Raw genomic sequence first — 14,339 nt, forward strand, 5'->3', positions numbered from 1 at the left:
GGAAGAGGAGGGCGAGACACAAAGGATAAATATATATTGGGTTGGATCCAGCTCTGGGTTCACCATGCCGTATCTCTTTTCCATGATGTTTTCAAAGCTCCCTGTCACTCATCACTTTGTCATCTTCGTTCATTATCGCATCATTATGTGCTGGAGGATTTGCTGCTTTAGAGGCCCCATAATGTGCTCTTCAAAGTGAACATTGATTCCCAGACAGGCAGGCAGAGGGGGATAAATCAGATAATGTATAGCACTACGCTATAGATTGTCTCTGTAGCATACAGCGGGCACACATTAGCCTACTAATCATTCAATAATCAATAAAAGTAACTCAGAGCCGGACTTTCAATCATGTGACTTGAAAATGATTGTGACTGGGCCTCCACACGGGGCGTTCATGTTCAAGTTCGGTGCTGTAAAACACAGAATCTGCCATCTGCAGCTGACCCTGTGACAATCATAACAAAGTTATCTAATCAGATCAATCCTATTGATTGTTAAAGAAGGGTGCGTACGTGTGCGCCAGTAAATGTAATAGGAGATCAATGCTTATCTGCGCCTGCCTCGGGGCATTCATTTGCCTCTCACACACTCACACTCGTATACTGTATATATACATACACACAGAGCCACACGTGCCCGCTCATGCTTAGCTAAGCCTGATAAATGAGGTATTTGTTTTGAGTAATGGCTCGATTGGTGTGGCGTAAAAATCGATGCGTCTTTGCAGAAAGTTCTCGGCGGTAGCCTTGTTATGTGCGATGTTAACATATCCATTTGGACAGCGCGGGCCGAATGGGAATGGCTTTCACGTCCACTCTCATACATAGACAATGCAGGGAGAGGGGGGAGAGAGAGCGCTTTTCATCAAGGCCCTTACTTACTATTCAATCCACCTCCTCCCGCTCTCTTTTACTCGTTTGCTGCTCTCTCTTTCCCCCTCTCCTTCAACCTCTGTCTTTTATCTCCCTTTCTATAGCTATCATATTTCATTCTCTCTCCGTCTCTCCTCTGCCACTCTCACCTTGCTGTCTTTTCTACTCATAGCCTCCCTTCATCTCTTCTCCCTACGAAAGCTTCTATCCGACCTCCTCTATGCTTTTGTTTATTAATCCACTGTGTTCCCTTTTCTCTCTCCCCCATACAGATGTTTTCGCTATCGGGGACCCTAACCAGTCCACTATTCTGGCTGTGTCCATCGCTGGTGGGATCGTTCTCCTCATCTTCCTGGTGACTTGCTTCGTTGTCAGTGGAAGGTAAGGAGCAAAAAAAACTTGATCACTGTGAGCTTTGCCATCCTCGTTGGCAGTTCTCGTTATCCCACTTCTGACACCATGTAATAAACAGTGTTCACTGTGTGGAGGAATGACTAGCGAGTGTTCAGTCTTTGAAGCAGACGCCAACTTTAATTATAAGAGCAACCGCCATATGTAACATTCAATGCACGTGTTACAAACTGCTTGTCGGCAGGCCTCAAAACACCTTATATTAGTAATTGTCGTAAAACACACCCCTTGATATGAACCACAGATGGGACAGAGGTGAAGTGTGGCTCGGCAACACATCTCCCACTTCACATCTCCGTGCCTCTCCCTGTGAGGGGATCACATGGTGGTCTGCCAAAGCGGGGCCTCCATCTTTGACATTTACACACCGCTGCCAAAGCCTAACTAAAGGGCTGTGTTATTTTGTATGTGAAGAGCACGGACTCCCTATGATTACCGTCTTTGAAGGTTAGGCTGCCGTTAATGCTCCGTCTCAAAAGAAGGCCAAAGAGGAGAAGGGAGATGAGAGGCAGAAAGGGAAAATAAAAGAATGCCGGTCGGTCGAGACGCGAGAAGATGAAAGGATCGGAGCGAGGAGAGGGGCTCTTTGGATGGAAGAAGAAAGGGTCAACTGCGAGGAGAGGAGAGGAGAGGAGAGGAGAGGAGAGGAGAGGAGAGGAGAGGAGAGGAGAGGAGAGGAGAGGAGAGGAGAGGAGAGGAGAGGAGAGGAGAGGAGAGGAGAGGAGACAGAGAGAAGGGGATGACAGCCTGTGATTTACCGTGCCCTGTAACTAAATGTTTATCCTCCATGAGCTCCGACTAGATTAGCCACATGTTAAGAACTACACACGCACGCACGCACGCACGCACGCACGCAAACACGCACACACTGATGTACACACGCTAAAAACATTAGTATTGATTCAGGTGATTGCTTATCAGGCTGAGTGCTCTATTCACTATTGACGAGGAGGGATGTAATCAGGGGAGACTGTGCTGTGCGACACACACCAGCACGCCAATGGCAACACATCAACATTTTTTTAATCAGACGGGAATTATGAGGTCTGTAAGAAGCAAAACAACCTGTTAAACAAAGTGCACACGATGACACGAGCGCACACTTGACTAATCAGGTTTCACAGGCTGGGGAGGTGTTAACTAGGTTTTACACAAGGGTCGATGCTCCGCCATCAATTTCAGGTCTCTCTCCCTTCCTCTTCTTTCTCCCATTTTGTCTCAGTCTATCCTTCTCCCATTTAGAGGTAGGGACGCTTGGGAGGAAGCAGTGTTGATTACTGCTTTCTATTAAACAACATCTGTACATCTGTCAAAATGTGTGTATGTGCGCGGGGGGGGGTGATGTGTGTTTGTACCCGGGGAATGAGGCGAGGATCAAAGCCGCATCACAACAAGGGAGACGAGGGAGGGACAGAGCTCGAGGGGGGGAGGGAGATGGACAGAAGCGAGGTAAAGGAGAGACACGAGTGGAGGATAAAATGAGAACGTATTAGAGCAGATAGGCAGTGGGAATGACAGACTGCAGCGGGAGGAAGAGGAGGTGGAGGAGGGGGATACATCTGAAATATTGTTTGCGCCACTAGAGAGCTACATTTTGCGATGGTGTGAGAGATAGAGAGGAGGAGGAGGAGGAGGCGGAGGCTTGAGAGAGATGGAGAGAAAAGGAGATTGATGGAGGGAGGAGGAGAGCCAGAGGCATAAAGAAAGAAGGAAGAAGAAGGGAGAGGTGCAAGATGAAAAGGTGGATTACAAGACAGGAGGAGGAGGAAGAGCGGGAGAGATGATGGGTGGGCGATTGCACTGTAAGGTGCAATAGTGTCATACTTCAGGTTCTGGAGGAACAGGGAGGAATCTAAAAAAATCAGGATTAGTCTCTCTTCTCTCTTGAAGCCTACACCTTCCCATTTCATCCATTTAACCTCCCGTCTTATCCATCAATCAGTCCATTTCTCCTCCGCTCACTGTTCTCTCTTCACTCTGTCCTGCACTCTCGCTCCGCTTCTGCTTTTCTCTTCATTGCGCCCCGTCTTTGGCTCTCAGGCTTTCATTTCCTGTTCCGTTCTTGAGATTTACATTTGGATGAAACCCCTCCGTAACGTATCGAGAATCTGATGTATTTGCTGAGACCCGTCCAGTGTTGGACAAATTAAATTGGAATTGAAATTGACACCGAGAGTCAGCCAGGGTTGAAATGATTTCCCACCAGACATTTTGTAAGGCCCCTTTTTCTCCCTAAATGTCGGCTGTTTAAATCATTTCCACAATAATCACTGGACTGGAAAGAAGCGCTGGAGAGCTTTTTTTGTCTTGTTTTACACCTAGTTCACCTATTGAATCCACAATCCTGACCACATTTTGTAGGGCTGACCTCAGACCTTCAGAGCGTCAAGCGTTGCTATGGTAGTCCATGTTTTCGAACCAGTATTTGAAGGGAGGAGACGTTGTGTGTTGTGTCGGCTGCACTGATAAAAGTGCAAAAGAGTGACAAAGAGAGCGAGAAACGGAGCTCGTCTGTGGTGTGTTAGTAGTCTCAAAACCCATGCACGTTGAAACCGTCTTGGGAGAAAGTCTGCTCGAACAAATGCGGTCCAACGAGTACGGCGCCTCCGCGCTCGCAGCTGCTCACCACTTGCTTGCTCGTGAAGTTGACTATAGACTTTTGAGGCGGGGACAGTGGCTGATGTCTCCCCTCCCTCCCGTCCTCGCCTGTCATTACACTCATAATTACAATAATAGCAACATATAGAGGAAAGTGGTCGATCTGCTATCGCCGTGTTGGTGTTGTTCCTGGAGCATCATAATTAATGTCGTTGCAGGAAAAAGAAAAAGAAAGCGACAAAGGCGATCAAACAAGCTGTTGCGGCTTGCAACATAAATACTGGGCTATGTTTAGATGACAACATTTCTTGGTTAGGTTTAGACAACAACATTTCTTTGTGTGTTTAGGCAACAAAAACACTTGGTTCGGTTTAGGAAATCATGGTTTGGGTTAAAATAAATTCACCCTTCTTCCATGGATAACTTGAAAAATGGTATTTGTGACAGCCCTAACATTTAAAACACCCTGATAAGACTGTTTTTTTATCACTGAACTATAAAGAAACTATGCTCACAGTCTCTCTCTCAGTCGTTCTCACTCACACACATACCCTCACAGGCACATTCACACTCCCTGCAGCCTTCGCTGGCAGGCTACTGAGCAGCTATGCCTCATAAACGGGCTGATTTGCAGGCCATTCTGTTCTGTCCTGTTCTCGTTTAACAAAGTGCTGTTATGCTATTGTTACCGCAGGAGGGGAAACATGGAAAAAACGTCGAAAAGCTCCTCAGACGCAGCACGGCGCTGACAAATCACACCGGTTATTGCTGCGTGCGTGCCATTAGCGCTCAGCGAGTATATGTGTGCGAGTGTGTGTGTCTGCGTGTGAAGTTGGTGCTTTTGTCCTCCTGAGGGTGCTTTGGCAGGCTGGCAGGTGCGAGCGATGGGACGCTAGCAAGCGACTGGCATAGCTATGGATTCAGCAGATGGCCTTTCACTCAAAAGGCACTCTTCCCTTCGGTCCTCACTTTCTTCCCACTCCTTGTTAAACACGTTACAGCTCCTGCCTCCCAGCATCTGTGTGTGTTGCGTGTTCTCTGTGTTTTGTCTGCAGTCTAATGATTCTCCAGCCTTACAACCCTCTTCTTCGCCGAATGGCTGCAGGCTTTGGTTTCGCGCCAGTTTCCCGTGTGTTTTTCGATGTTCATGTTTTTAATGTGGGAGTTTCGGTGAGAAGTCAGCGTGAAGTTGCTTCATCTATGAGATGCCTGTTTCTTTTGGGTTTTTTTTTAAAAGGCGTCTCATGTGCTGTGTGTCTCAAAGTCTGCCTTTATTGAGTACATCTGTTGTCGGCGCTGGAGATATTCAGCAGGGAGTGAAGGGCCGCAATCTGTTCAGGGAAATCTTAAAATAATAATATGTGATTAATATGTGATACCTAGTGAAAAATTAGATGTAGTTATTTCCTAAAGAAAGACCCTCTTGTTATTTACTGCACAAGATCAAGCAGAAATCTATTGATTTCCATCTTGCAGGGTGGTTCAGTTTTCACCCACGCCAAAAAGAAAGAAAAACCTTTTCCAAAGACCGTTCCCACAAGCGTAGTTTTGTAGAAAAACAACCTTTTCTGAGGAGACTTTTGAATAATAAACAGTGAAAGGCCGAGAGAGAGAGGCACGCAAAGGAAAGTGAGATGTCACTGTAGCGTGGCTGATTCTGGCAGAAAGACTTCTCAGTCTCACTATTAGAGAGCGGTAACAGCTTTACCTTTTCAACACAATAGCACGTCCTGTCGACGCGCGTGTAAGCTCTTTTACCTCCGCAGCATCTGTTGTGCAGCCCAGGGTTATTCTTAAAAACTTAATGACACAAAAGAGGAGAGGAGGAGGAGGAGGAGGAGGAGGAGGAGGAGGAGGGGGAGCGTGTGCTGATGAAAACATGCTGTTGAGAGGAGTTAAGAGGTTGGTGGGAGAAAGAGGCTTGTGAGAAGCTGAAAAACACTAATTGAGTGTAATGCGTGTGTGTGCTTACATGTTCGGATTTCAAAGGAGATGTGAGAAATTGAAATTACAAACACCAAAGGCTTAAAGTAAGAAAAGTCTGCGAGGGTTTTTTTTTTTTGTTTTTTTTAAGCTCAGATTTGGGAAAGAATAATAAAATTGGTTTTGCGCCACAAAATAATAAAAACCGGAGACAGAAAAAATGGTGCCAATTGGTAATAACGCTGAATTCGGAGGTAGAAATCAGCCAATGCATTCCTCCCCTGTGGGTGGTGTTGGTCTGTTTGCTCGATAATAGCACTAATAATGATTTGGCTGCCTGGAGATCCTGTGTACACCGATCTGAAACAAAACAGCACGGGGAGGCGTGCGTGTGCGTGTGTGTGATGCGACGACGACGATGTGTGTAATATCATTAGACAGATTTGTATGTGTTGCTTGGATGCCGATGCTTTCAATTAATGCTGCTAAGCTGTAGGGTGTAGCCGAAATACAGCTTTGTCTGCAGAATGCCTCGAAAGTAGCTCGCGAACGGAGCAATAATAATAGCAGCCAGTTGCCGCAGGTGCAAAACTATTTCACACAGGCGTTATGCAAATGAGCAGATGTTCGAGTGGGATTGATCAAATGTCCTATAAACACCAGACAAATTGTTTTGGTTGCGTTTTTTAAAGTTTATAGCACATTTGAGGAGCTCTGTCGGAGCCACACGTGCGCACACACGGAAGCGATCGTGACCTAATCAAGTCCCGTCAGCGTAGTAACATCATTAGGGGAATTAGTTGCACACCAATCTGTTAGCAAATATAAAGATACACTTCACTTAATGATACAGATGACATGCTCCTGTTTTTCTTTCCGTCCTCTCTCGTTTGACCTTTTCACCAGGTTGTTAAAAATTCTGCTACATTACACCAATTACTGCAGCCCCTTTCCTTTCCTTTCCTTTCCTTTCCTTTCCTTTCCTCTCCTCCTTTCATTACCACTCTCTTTAATGAGCGGGAGCTAAATGAAATGTTTCCAAACAGGGTGTTAATGAAACATGGACAGATTTATTAGTCATAACTCTTCAGCTAATCATTTCCCCTTCCTAATAATTAGCCCGAGCAGAGTAAATCTTTTTACAGTGTGGTCAGAGAATGCTGAGCCGGTGCCAGACACCGCCATGATGATGAGAGAGAGGAAGAGAGGGAGGCGGCCAGAGGAAGGAATCTTACTCATTCCCTACATCACCCAGAGTTTTAGTTTTTTGTCATGCTGTTTTGACTCTTAATTAATTATCCACAATCAGCTTTTATTACACTCATAGTTTATTAGCAGCCGAGCAGTGAAAGCCTTTTGTTTTTCAGCTCGCTGAACGAGGCCTAATTTTGCTGTGAAATAATGAGACTGAATTTAATCCATTGATTTCATTCCCAGTAATTATTTTTTATTTAATAGCTTGATATTAAATGGAATCAGCATTATCACAAGTAATGATGAGAGCAGATACCCACAGCAGGGTGTGTGTGTGTGTGGGTGTGTGTGTGTGTGTGTGTGAGGTGGGATCGGAGGGGTGGTTGGTGGATAGACGTGTCATTTCATTGTGTCATGCTGGAGGGGTGACTAATGATTTACTGATTTCATTTTTCTAGTCATTCTGATTAGGCGGTGGGAAAAATAATGTGCAGGGACAGGAAATGAAAGAGGAGAGGAGAGGAGAGGGAAGAGAAGGAGTGTGAAGGAAAGGAAATGAAAGGAAAGGAAGACACCGTTGTATTTTTTTTCTGAATGAATGATCCCCTCCGACTCCACCTTGTCTCTGAGTGTATCAATTTCCACTCCACGTCTTTTCCGGCCAGCAGCTGGGACTCTAATCCTATAAAAGGTGGTCGGTCTTGTAAAACAAACCGGGCGATACGAGGCAGCTCAGAACTGCACACACACACTTTATTAGCTCTCCTCACGTCTCAGGTTAACATTAGTCCAAGGTTATTCACTCAAACAGTCTCTTATCTCGCCTTCTGTCATTCACATCATCGTCCACGCACAACTCTGTCAGCGCTTGGCCCGTCTCTTCTGTCCAACTTTGTTTCAAGGTTATTCGCACATCCATATTTACTCTTCTCACTCTCCTCTCCTTCTCCGCCTCACGCTTTTTATCCTGTCCTGCCGCTCGTTTGATCTCCTCCATGCATCCCTCTTCCTCTCCGTCACCAGGTGTTCCCTTTGTTTTCCCGCTCTTCCCCCGCTCAGTTTCTCTGCTTCCACCTTTACTTTGTTTCCTCTCTGATCCACACAGGGACTTCAGTGGCTCGGCAGACACTTTTTTAAGAGAGAACTTTTGTGAACTGCAGGCTTTGAATACATTTTATCCCATCTGTGTCTGATGGGGGTCACTCTCTTAATTCCACGGCGAACTCAAACGACAGCAGGATGACTGAGCGCCAGTTTTTGATTATCGCAGGAAGTACAAACTCAGTGCAGGAGATGTTGTCTCTCGCTCCTTATAGCCTGGAGTTAGACTGAGGGGGAAATGGAAACAGCAGCAGAGCTTGAGGCTGAAATACCGATAAATGAAGACTTGGCATAATAGTGACAATATCAGGACGAAGGAGGCGGCTTGCTTAAATCTTTAAGACGATCTTTGAGAAGATTGCACCGCCGGGCTTTTCATACAGGATACAGGTCAACACTGCATTTTGACTTGTTTCCATACAACTACTGTATCTTTAGATCTCATGACTCAAGATTCAAAATAGGCTTGTGCGCCTATTGAGACATGAAGAATTAGAGTTTTATAAGCCAGAGGTCCATATTGGCCAGACGTGGGTGGGCTGTTCACTATTTCCCGTAAGCAAAAATGTAAAATGTCACAGTTGTAAATTTTACAAAAACATGGCGGACTCACCGTGTTCTTATATGGAAATGTGCAGAGAAAGTGCAAAAGAGTTCACTACCCTGATGACTGGAGGTAGGATATCAATGTTTGCACTAGTGCTGGGTGGTATCAACTCTTTCAGGTTTATTTATGTCTTTTCAATTGAGATAGAGGATGGATGGAGGATGAGAGAACAGCATTTAAAAACCTGTTTCTTCTGTAAAGCCATGCCAGTTCGCATCTCACCTCTCTCAAACTCTCTGCACCCACCTGTGTGATGCAGCTCCGCGCTGTGTGGGTGAGACAGAACCGCTTGTTAGCGTGTGAAGGGAATCGATAGTAGAAGTCTATGGTGTGCAGGTGAGACAGCGCCTGGATGACAGATGTAATTATAAAAACAGAGGTCAGTGACAGTTCAGACATTTCATACACGAGACGTATATAACGCTCTCCGTCCATGCATTGTGCTTAAATAACTATAATAATAAAAGAAAACATACAGCATACAGCCCTGCTATTTATTTTTTATTTTCATTGACGTGTTGTGCAGCTGTTTATTCTCAAAAACAGTCCGTTTTAATAAAAGTGCTTGTGACATCTCAAATGCTGCTTTGACTTACAAGTGAACACGTAGCCCACTTTGTAGAAAACACTGAGATTCACAGTGTATAGTGTAAATTAACAAGATGTGATTTTTGACCTGTATCGCCCAGCCCTTGTTCTGGGCTAAAGCTTCTGTACCTTGACCTCTGTGTGCTCTGGTTTCTTCCCAGTTTAAAGTAGACTTGTGTTGGCCTTGTGATGGAGCAGCGAGGTGTCTCTGCATGCTGGGACAGAATCTAGCTTCCTTGTTGTGGTCTGTAAGAACAATGAAAGAACATGACATTAGGGTTTGTTTGAGCTTTATTTTAAGTCCGTCCTCACTTCTTCTGGGTTACCACCACCTGTCTCGTCTTCTCTAGTTTATCGTGGTTGGTTTTCTCTCTCACTCTTTCCTGCTGATGCTCTTCTCTTTGTCATCAACTCCTAATCTGTCGATCAACTCTCTTATCCTTTCTCTTACATGCTGACAGTGCTGTACTTTGTTGTTGCACCGTCCTTCTTGATCCTCGACGTCTCCATCCCCTCTCCTGCACATGTAGCCAGCGTCCTGCCCTCTTTGTTGCCTCCCTTTTTACTCACTCTCTCTCTATTTAGCGCTCTTTCTTCTCCCAACATGTCTCCTTTCTCTTTATCTCCAGCTCCCATTGTTGCAGCACACAACATGCCCCCCTCCACCACCCCAGCCCCTCTTTCTCTGCCCACTTCCCTTATGTTAACCTTCAAGTTTCTATTCCTATGGCTGCCTCTCCGCTTCTCCCCTCGCTCTTCCCCTCCATCTGATTGCTTGTTAGTTGGTATGCAGGCTTGGACCCCCATTGTGCGTTCTTGCCTGTCAGCACTCTCTTTTTTCCATCTCCCTCCCCACCTCTCTCTCTCTCTCTTTCCCTTTTTTTTTTTACTCTTTCCAGCTCCTAGTGTCCACTCTTTCTATCAAAAAAAAAAAACACTAAGAAAAAGAGAAGCAGAGGAGGATGAGGCCTGTTGGAGGGGTGGATAAATGGATGGAAAGAGAAGGAGAAAAAGAGGATGTGGGTTATTGGACAAGGGAATGTTTTCACTTAAAGGCAGAAACAAGAAAGAATGAAACACCCCAAAGAGATAAAGGGCAGCAAGTGAAAGGAAGAGAGAGGGGAAAAACGGGGGGAGGGGCCACGGCGGCGATAATATATGGATGGAGTTTCTATGAAGGTGCAAGCTTGCTAGCGGAATGACAAATGGGTCTCGAGTGACAGAGTATTATATTAAAAAGTAAATTGATATGCAAATGTGGAGTGTGTGGCTTTGGAGGACAGGGATAGCCTGTTGTCCTCACTGAAGTGGAACAGAGAGAGGCAGAGAGAAAGGTGAGAGCCCGGGTGTGATAGTGATATCGCAGTTCATTAAAGTGTGTGTTTTTGCGTGATTGGTGCAGGTGTGTGTACTTTAAATCTGCGTGAATGTGCAGCTCTGTGTGTGTGCGTGTGTGAGAGCATGCAGGGGGGGGGGGGGGGGGGGGGGGGGGGTGTATTTACTGTATGAAATGAAGTATAGTGCAGTTGGACGGCAGCTAAATGGAACAATGATTCCTCCAGTGGAGACAGATAGGGCTAACTTCACACTGCAGTACGGCAGCATGAGGAGGCGGCTATAGTGGCAATGCAGGAGCACTACTGTATCTCATTATGAAGTGTGTTCCAGCTCAAGAGTGCAGCAAACAACCAGCAACTGAACAAAAGGAAAGTCGTTTTTATGGAAAATGTTAAACACCTGAGTAGTGTTGGGCCTCAATCATATAAACACTTCCACAACCGTATCTCAGACACAATATGCTCATGGATTTACCACTTACTTGCCTAAATATTGGAGGAAACATTTATGTAGCTGCCTGGATTGATTAAAGGAGGCGTACTATGCTCATTTTCAGGTTCATAATATTATATTGGATTTCTACTAGAATAGGTTTACACGCTTTAATGCAGCAACGTATTCCCTCTGTCCAAAACACTCCTGTCTCTTTAAGGCCCCTCTTCCTGAACGCCCAGTCTCCTCTGATTGGTCCGCTCACACATGCCTGACCCAGCACTGCTAACAACAACAAGGCAGCTGTGTTAAATGTATTCCTATTTGCCAAACTGTGTGTTATGCAGTGACGTAGTGTGATGTCATGAAGTCACGGAGTTAAAGGCGAGACTTCTGATGAGGCGTTTCAGGAGCAGTGTTTTCTGTGGGAGAGAGGAGCTTCTGATGGTGCGGACTGATGTTTTATATGCACAAGAAACTATATAAAACACTGCAGGGAAGGAAAAAAGAATCTGTTAATAGAGTAATAGAATAAATATGAGGATCTGAAAGTAAAATTACTGCTAATCAGTTTTAAATCCATAATTGAGAGTAAAATGATTTTAAAAATCATACAAAATGTACATAAAAAGTGATCAGAAGTCAACATCTAAGATCTACATTATAGAAAGGAAAAGGTCTGGCACCAAGTGGAGTAAAATTTGGAAGCTTATTTCTTCCTTTCCTTTCTCAAAGTGGGAGGAACAAAGGGCTTGAGACACTTTTGTCCACGCTCACCTCCCCCTCTGAGTTGGCCTGCCAGATACCGCGACGTGTATCCCACACGGACACTGAGAAACACCGATTTGATCAGTTTGACCTTGCAATTGGAGATTAACAGGAGAAATTACCGATTTGGACCACAGCGGGAGAAAGGGTTAAAAATAGGGCAGAAAATCGTGAGTGTTGGCAGGTCTGTCAGGAACCCACATGTTGTTAAGGTTAGGTTAACAAACTGGCTCAGAATACACAACAAAATTCACACGTGAATAAAGATGACAGTTTAAAGATCCCCTCCACACATGTATTAAGACATACTTAAAAATTTCTAATATGAGTCTGACCGGGTTTTTGCAGAGAAAAAAGTATAATTACCATATTAAAATCCTCAAAATGGCACCTACTCCTTCTCCCTTATTAAAATCCAGAATATATGAATACATGAAAGTTTAACTGCTGGACACACAATGTCTCCTACTTCTCTCTGAAGTCCATTATCTGCGTATGTGCTATTGCTCCAAGGTTGGAAACATGGTATTCAATAAAACTGATTTAATGAAGACAGTGAGCTTGCTTGTGGGCGACTGAGCCAAATAATCACATTCTGTTTTATTGATTTTCTTTTACACAGCAACCAAAAAATGTTTTAGGAAAGAGTTCTTAAAAGAGTCGAGAATCTAAAATGTTTGTTCAATGAAGCTAAAAGGCGCCCTGGTAGCTCACCTGTCAGAGTGTCTGCCCCTTCAACTGAGGCTGACGCTGGAGGTGATCGAGTCCAAGAAAGACGTCATAAAAACTCTTTGGCTCTCTCATGGCTGTCCTTTGTAGCCGAAGAGACGTCTAAAATGACTCTCATTTTGAACTCTGTAAGGATGACACACTGAAATCAACAGTGAACGTTTAAAAGACGTCACAGAAACTTTCATTCTAGACGTCTTTCAAACTTTCAACAAAGACGGTGAACTGACATCTTTTGGATATGTTTTGCTCAGTCAGTTAAAAGGTTAAAGAAAAGATGTTCTGGTTAAATCTCTACAGTAAGTCAGGCCTGACTTTTCTGAATAAAACCCTTTCAAACCTAAACCGAGAGCTCTAAACATAACCATTCAAATGTGAACGCTTCAGGTGACAGTTGTGTCATTTTTGGATATTGTAGTGACAGTGAGTCTTTTTTACACATTTTGTGTTGGCAACATTTAAAGACATTTAATGTTAGCTGAACACATACTGTAATCTTGGCAGCATTGTTTCCCACAAAGTATAGTTGCTAACAGTAATGCACATTAGTTGTTAATGAACAGATTTCTTTAGGAAACAGCGTTGATTCCCGACGTCTGTTCTATAACGTATGTTGTAAACATTGAAGTGATTACACAAAGAAAGAGGACTAAAGAGGTCGGTGAGTCAAAATAAATATATTTTTGGTAGGTAGCAGGAAAAGTGGAGCATCTAGATCAAGGCTGCCCAGAGCTGACCCACCATTAGGTTTGATGAAAAAAGTGGTCAAATACATTTTTAAAATATGAAAATATAAATCACTGTGTTTTGCTGTTTTTTCCAGCCAATTAAGGGAAATTGGTTTCCTAGTAAAATGGAAGAGTTAGGAAAATGGCAAAACACTTTTTCATCTGTTCTCAAGTTATAAACACAGGACAGAAAACAATTTAGATCAGACTTAAAAATGGATCACCAGAATTGTTTTGTTTTTCAGAATTTTTGCCTTTCAGGGTTCATAAATTACCATTTTGCATCTGAACGATACAGAAGAGGAGGATAGGTGTTTGGTCCTTGCCCGTTATCCACCATTAACTTTCAGTTTTGGCTCTCTGAGGGAAAAAGTTTGAGCAACCCTGACGAAATTTTTCTAAACAGAAGTGGAAATGAGAATAATACATATAAATGTGTGATTACCCTATGACCGCTATTTGCTCTGTTGTGTTGTTTTTGTATTGCTGCCTCATGTTTCCATCTGCGAATGTGAAAAGCGAATATAAAATGTAAGAAAGACATCCCTGGCATCGGGGAAAATGGCTTCCACATTGTCCTCCTGAGTCCAGTTCCAGAGCCGTTAATAGATGAGTTACAGGTCAGCTGCATTTAGTCGCAGGTTTTAAATAAAATATCTTTCTCAGACACACACTCGCTCGCACAGACACAGCTGTCGGGGGTGGGGGGGGGGAACAAAAGCCACAGCCATGTCAGGTTCGGTGCCATGTTTAAGACTGCAGCGCTAATGATTCATGACACTTCTAACTGAAGAGGAGAAATGAGTCGCTCTGTAATTACTATGGAAATGTGTTCATTTCCCATCAGACACACACACATATGCAGCCATGCACCCGTGGCGACACAGGCGCTAACACAGATACACATCCAGCAGTGATGGAGAAGTGTTTCCAACGTGGGTTTTGGTGTTTTGCAGAACGTGCATGTGTGTGTGTGTGTGTGTGTGTGTGTGTGTGTGTGTGCCCCCCCACGGGATTATCGCAGTCGGAGCAGAGGTGTGACCCATG

General features: G+C 44.3%; 1 protein-coding gene across 2 annotated transcripts in view; it reads left to right on the forward strand.

Moving 5' to 3' along the window:
* epha4b (eph receptor A4b) overlaps positions 1 to 14,339 on the forward strand; it is a 74,009-nt gene that overhangs the window by 38,318 nt on the left and 21,352 nt on the right. For both annotated transcript variants that reach the window (XM_073491242.1, XM_073491243.1), the window contains exon 9: positions 1,148 to 1,256. In XM_073491242.1, the coding sequence (XP_073347343.1) occupies positions 1,148 to 1,256 (109 nt within the window). The remainder of the gene's footprint in view (positions 1 to 1,147; positions 1,257 to 14,339) is intronic.

The sequence above is a fragment of the Pagrus major genome, chromosome 21, assembly GCF_040436345.1.
Source record: "Pagrus major chromosome 21, Pma_NU_1.0".
Classification (NCBI taxonomy): domain Eukaryota; kingdom Metazoa; phylum Chordata; class Actinopteri; order Spariformes; family Sparidae; genus Pagrus; species Pagrus major.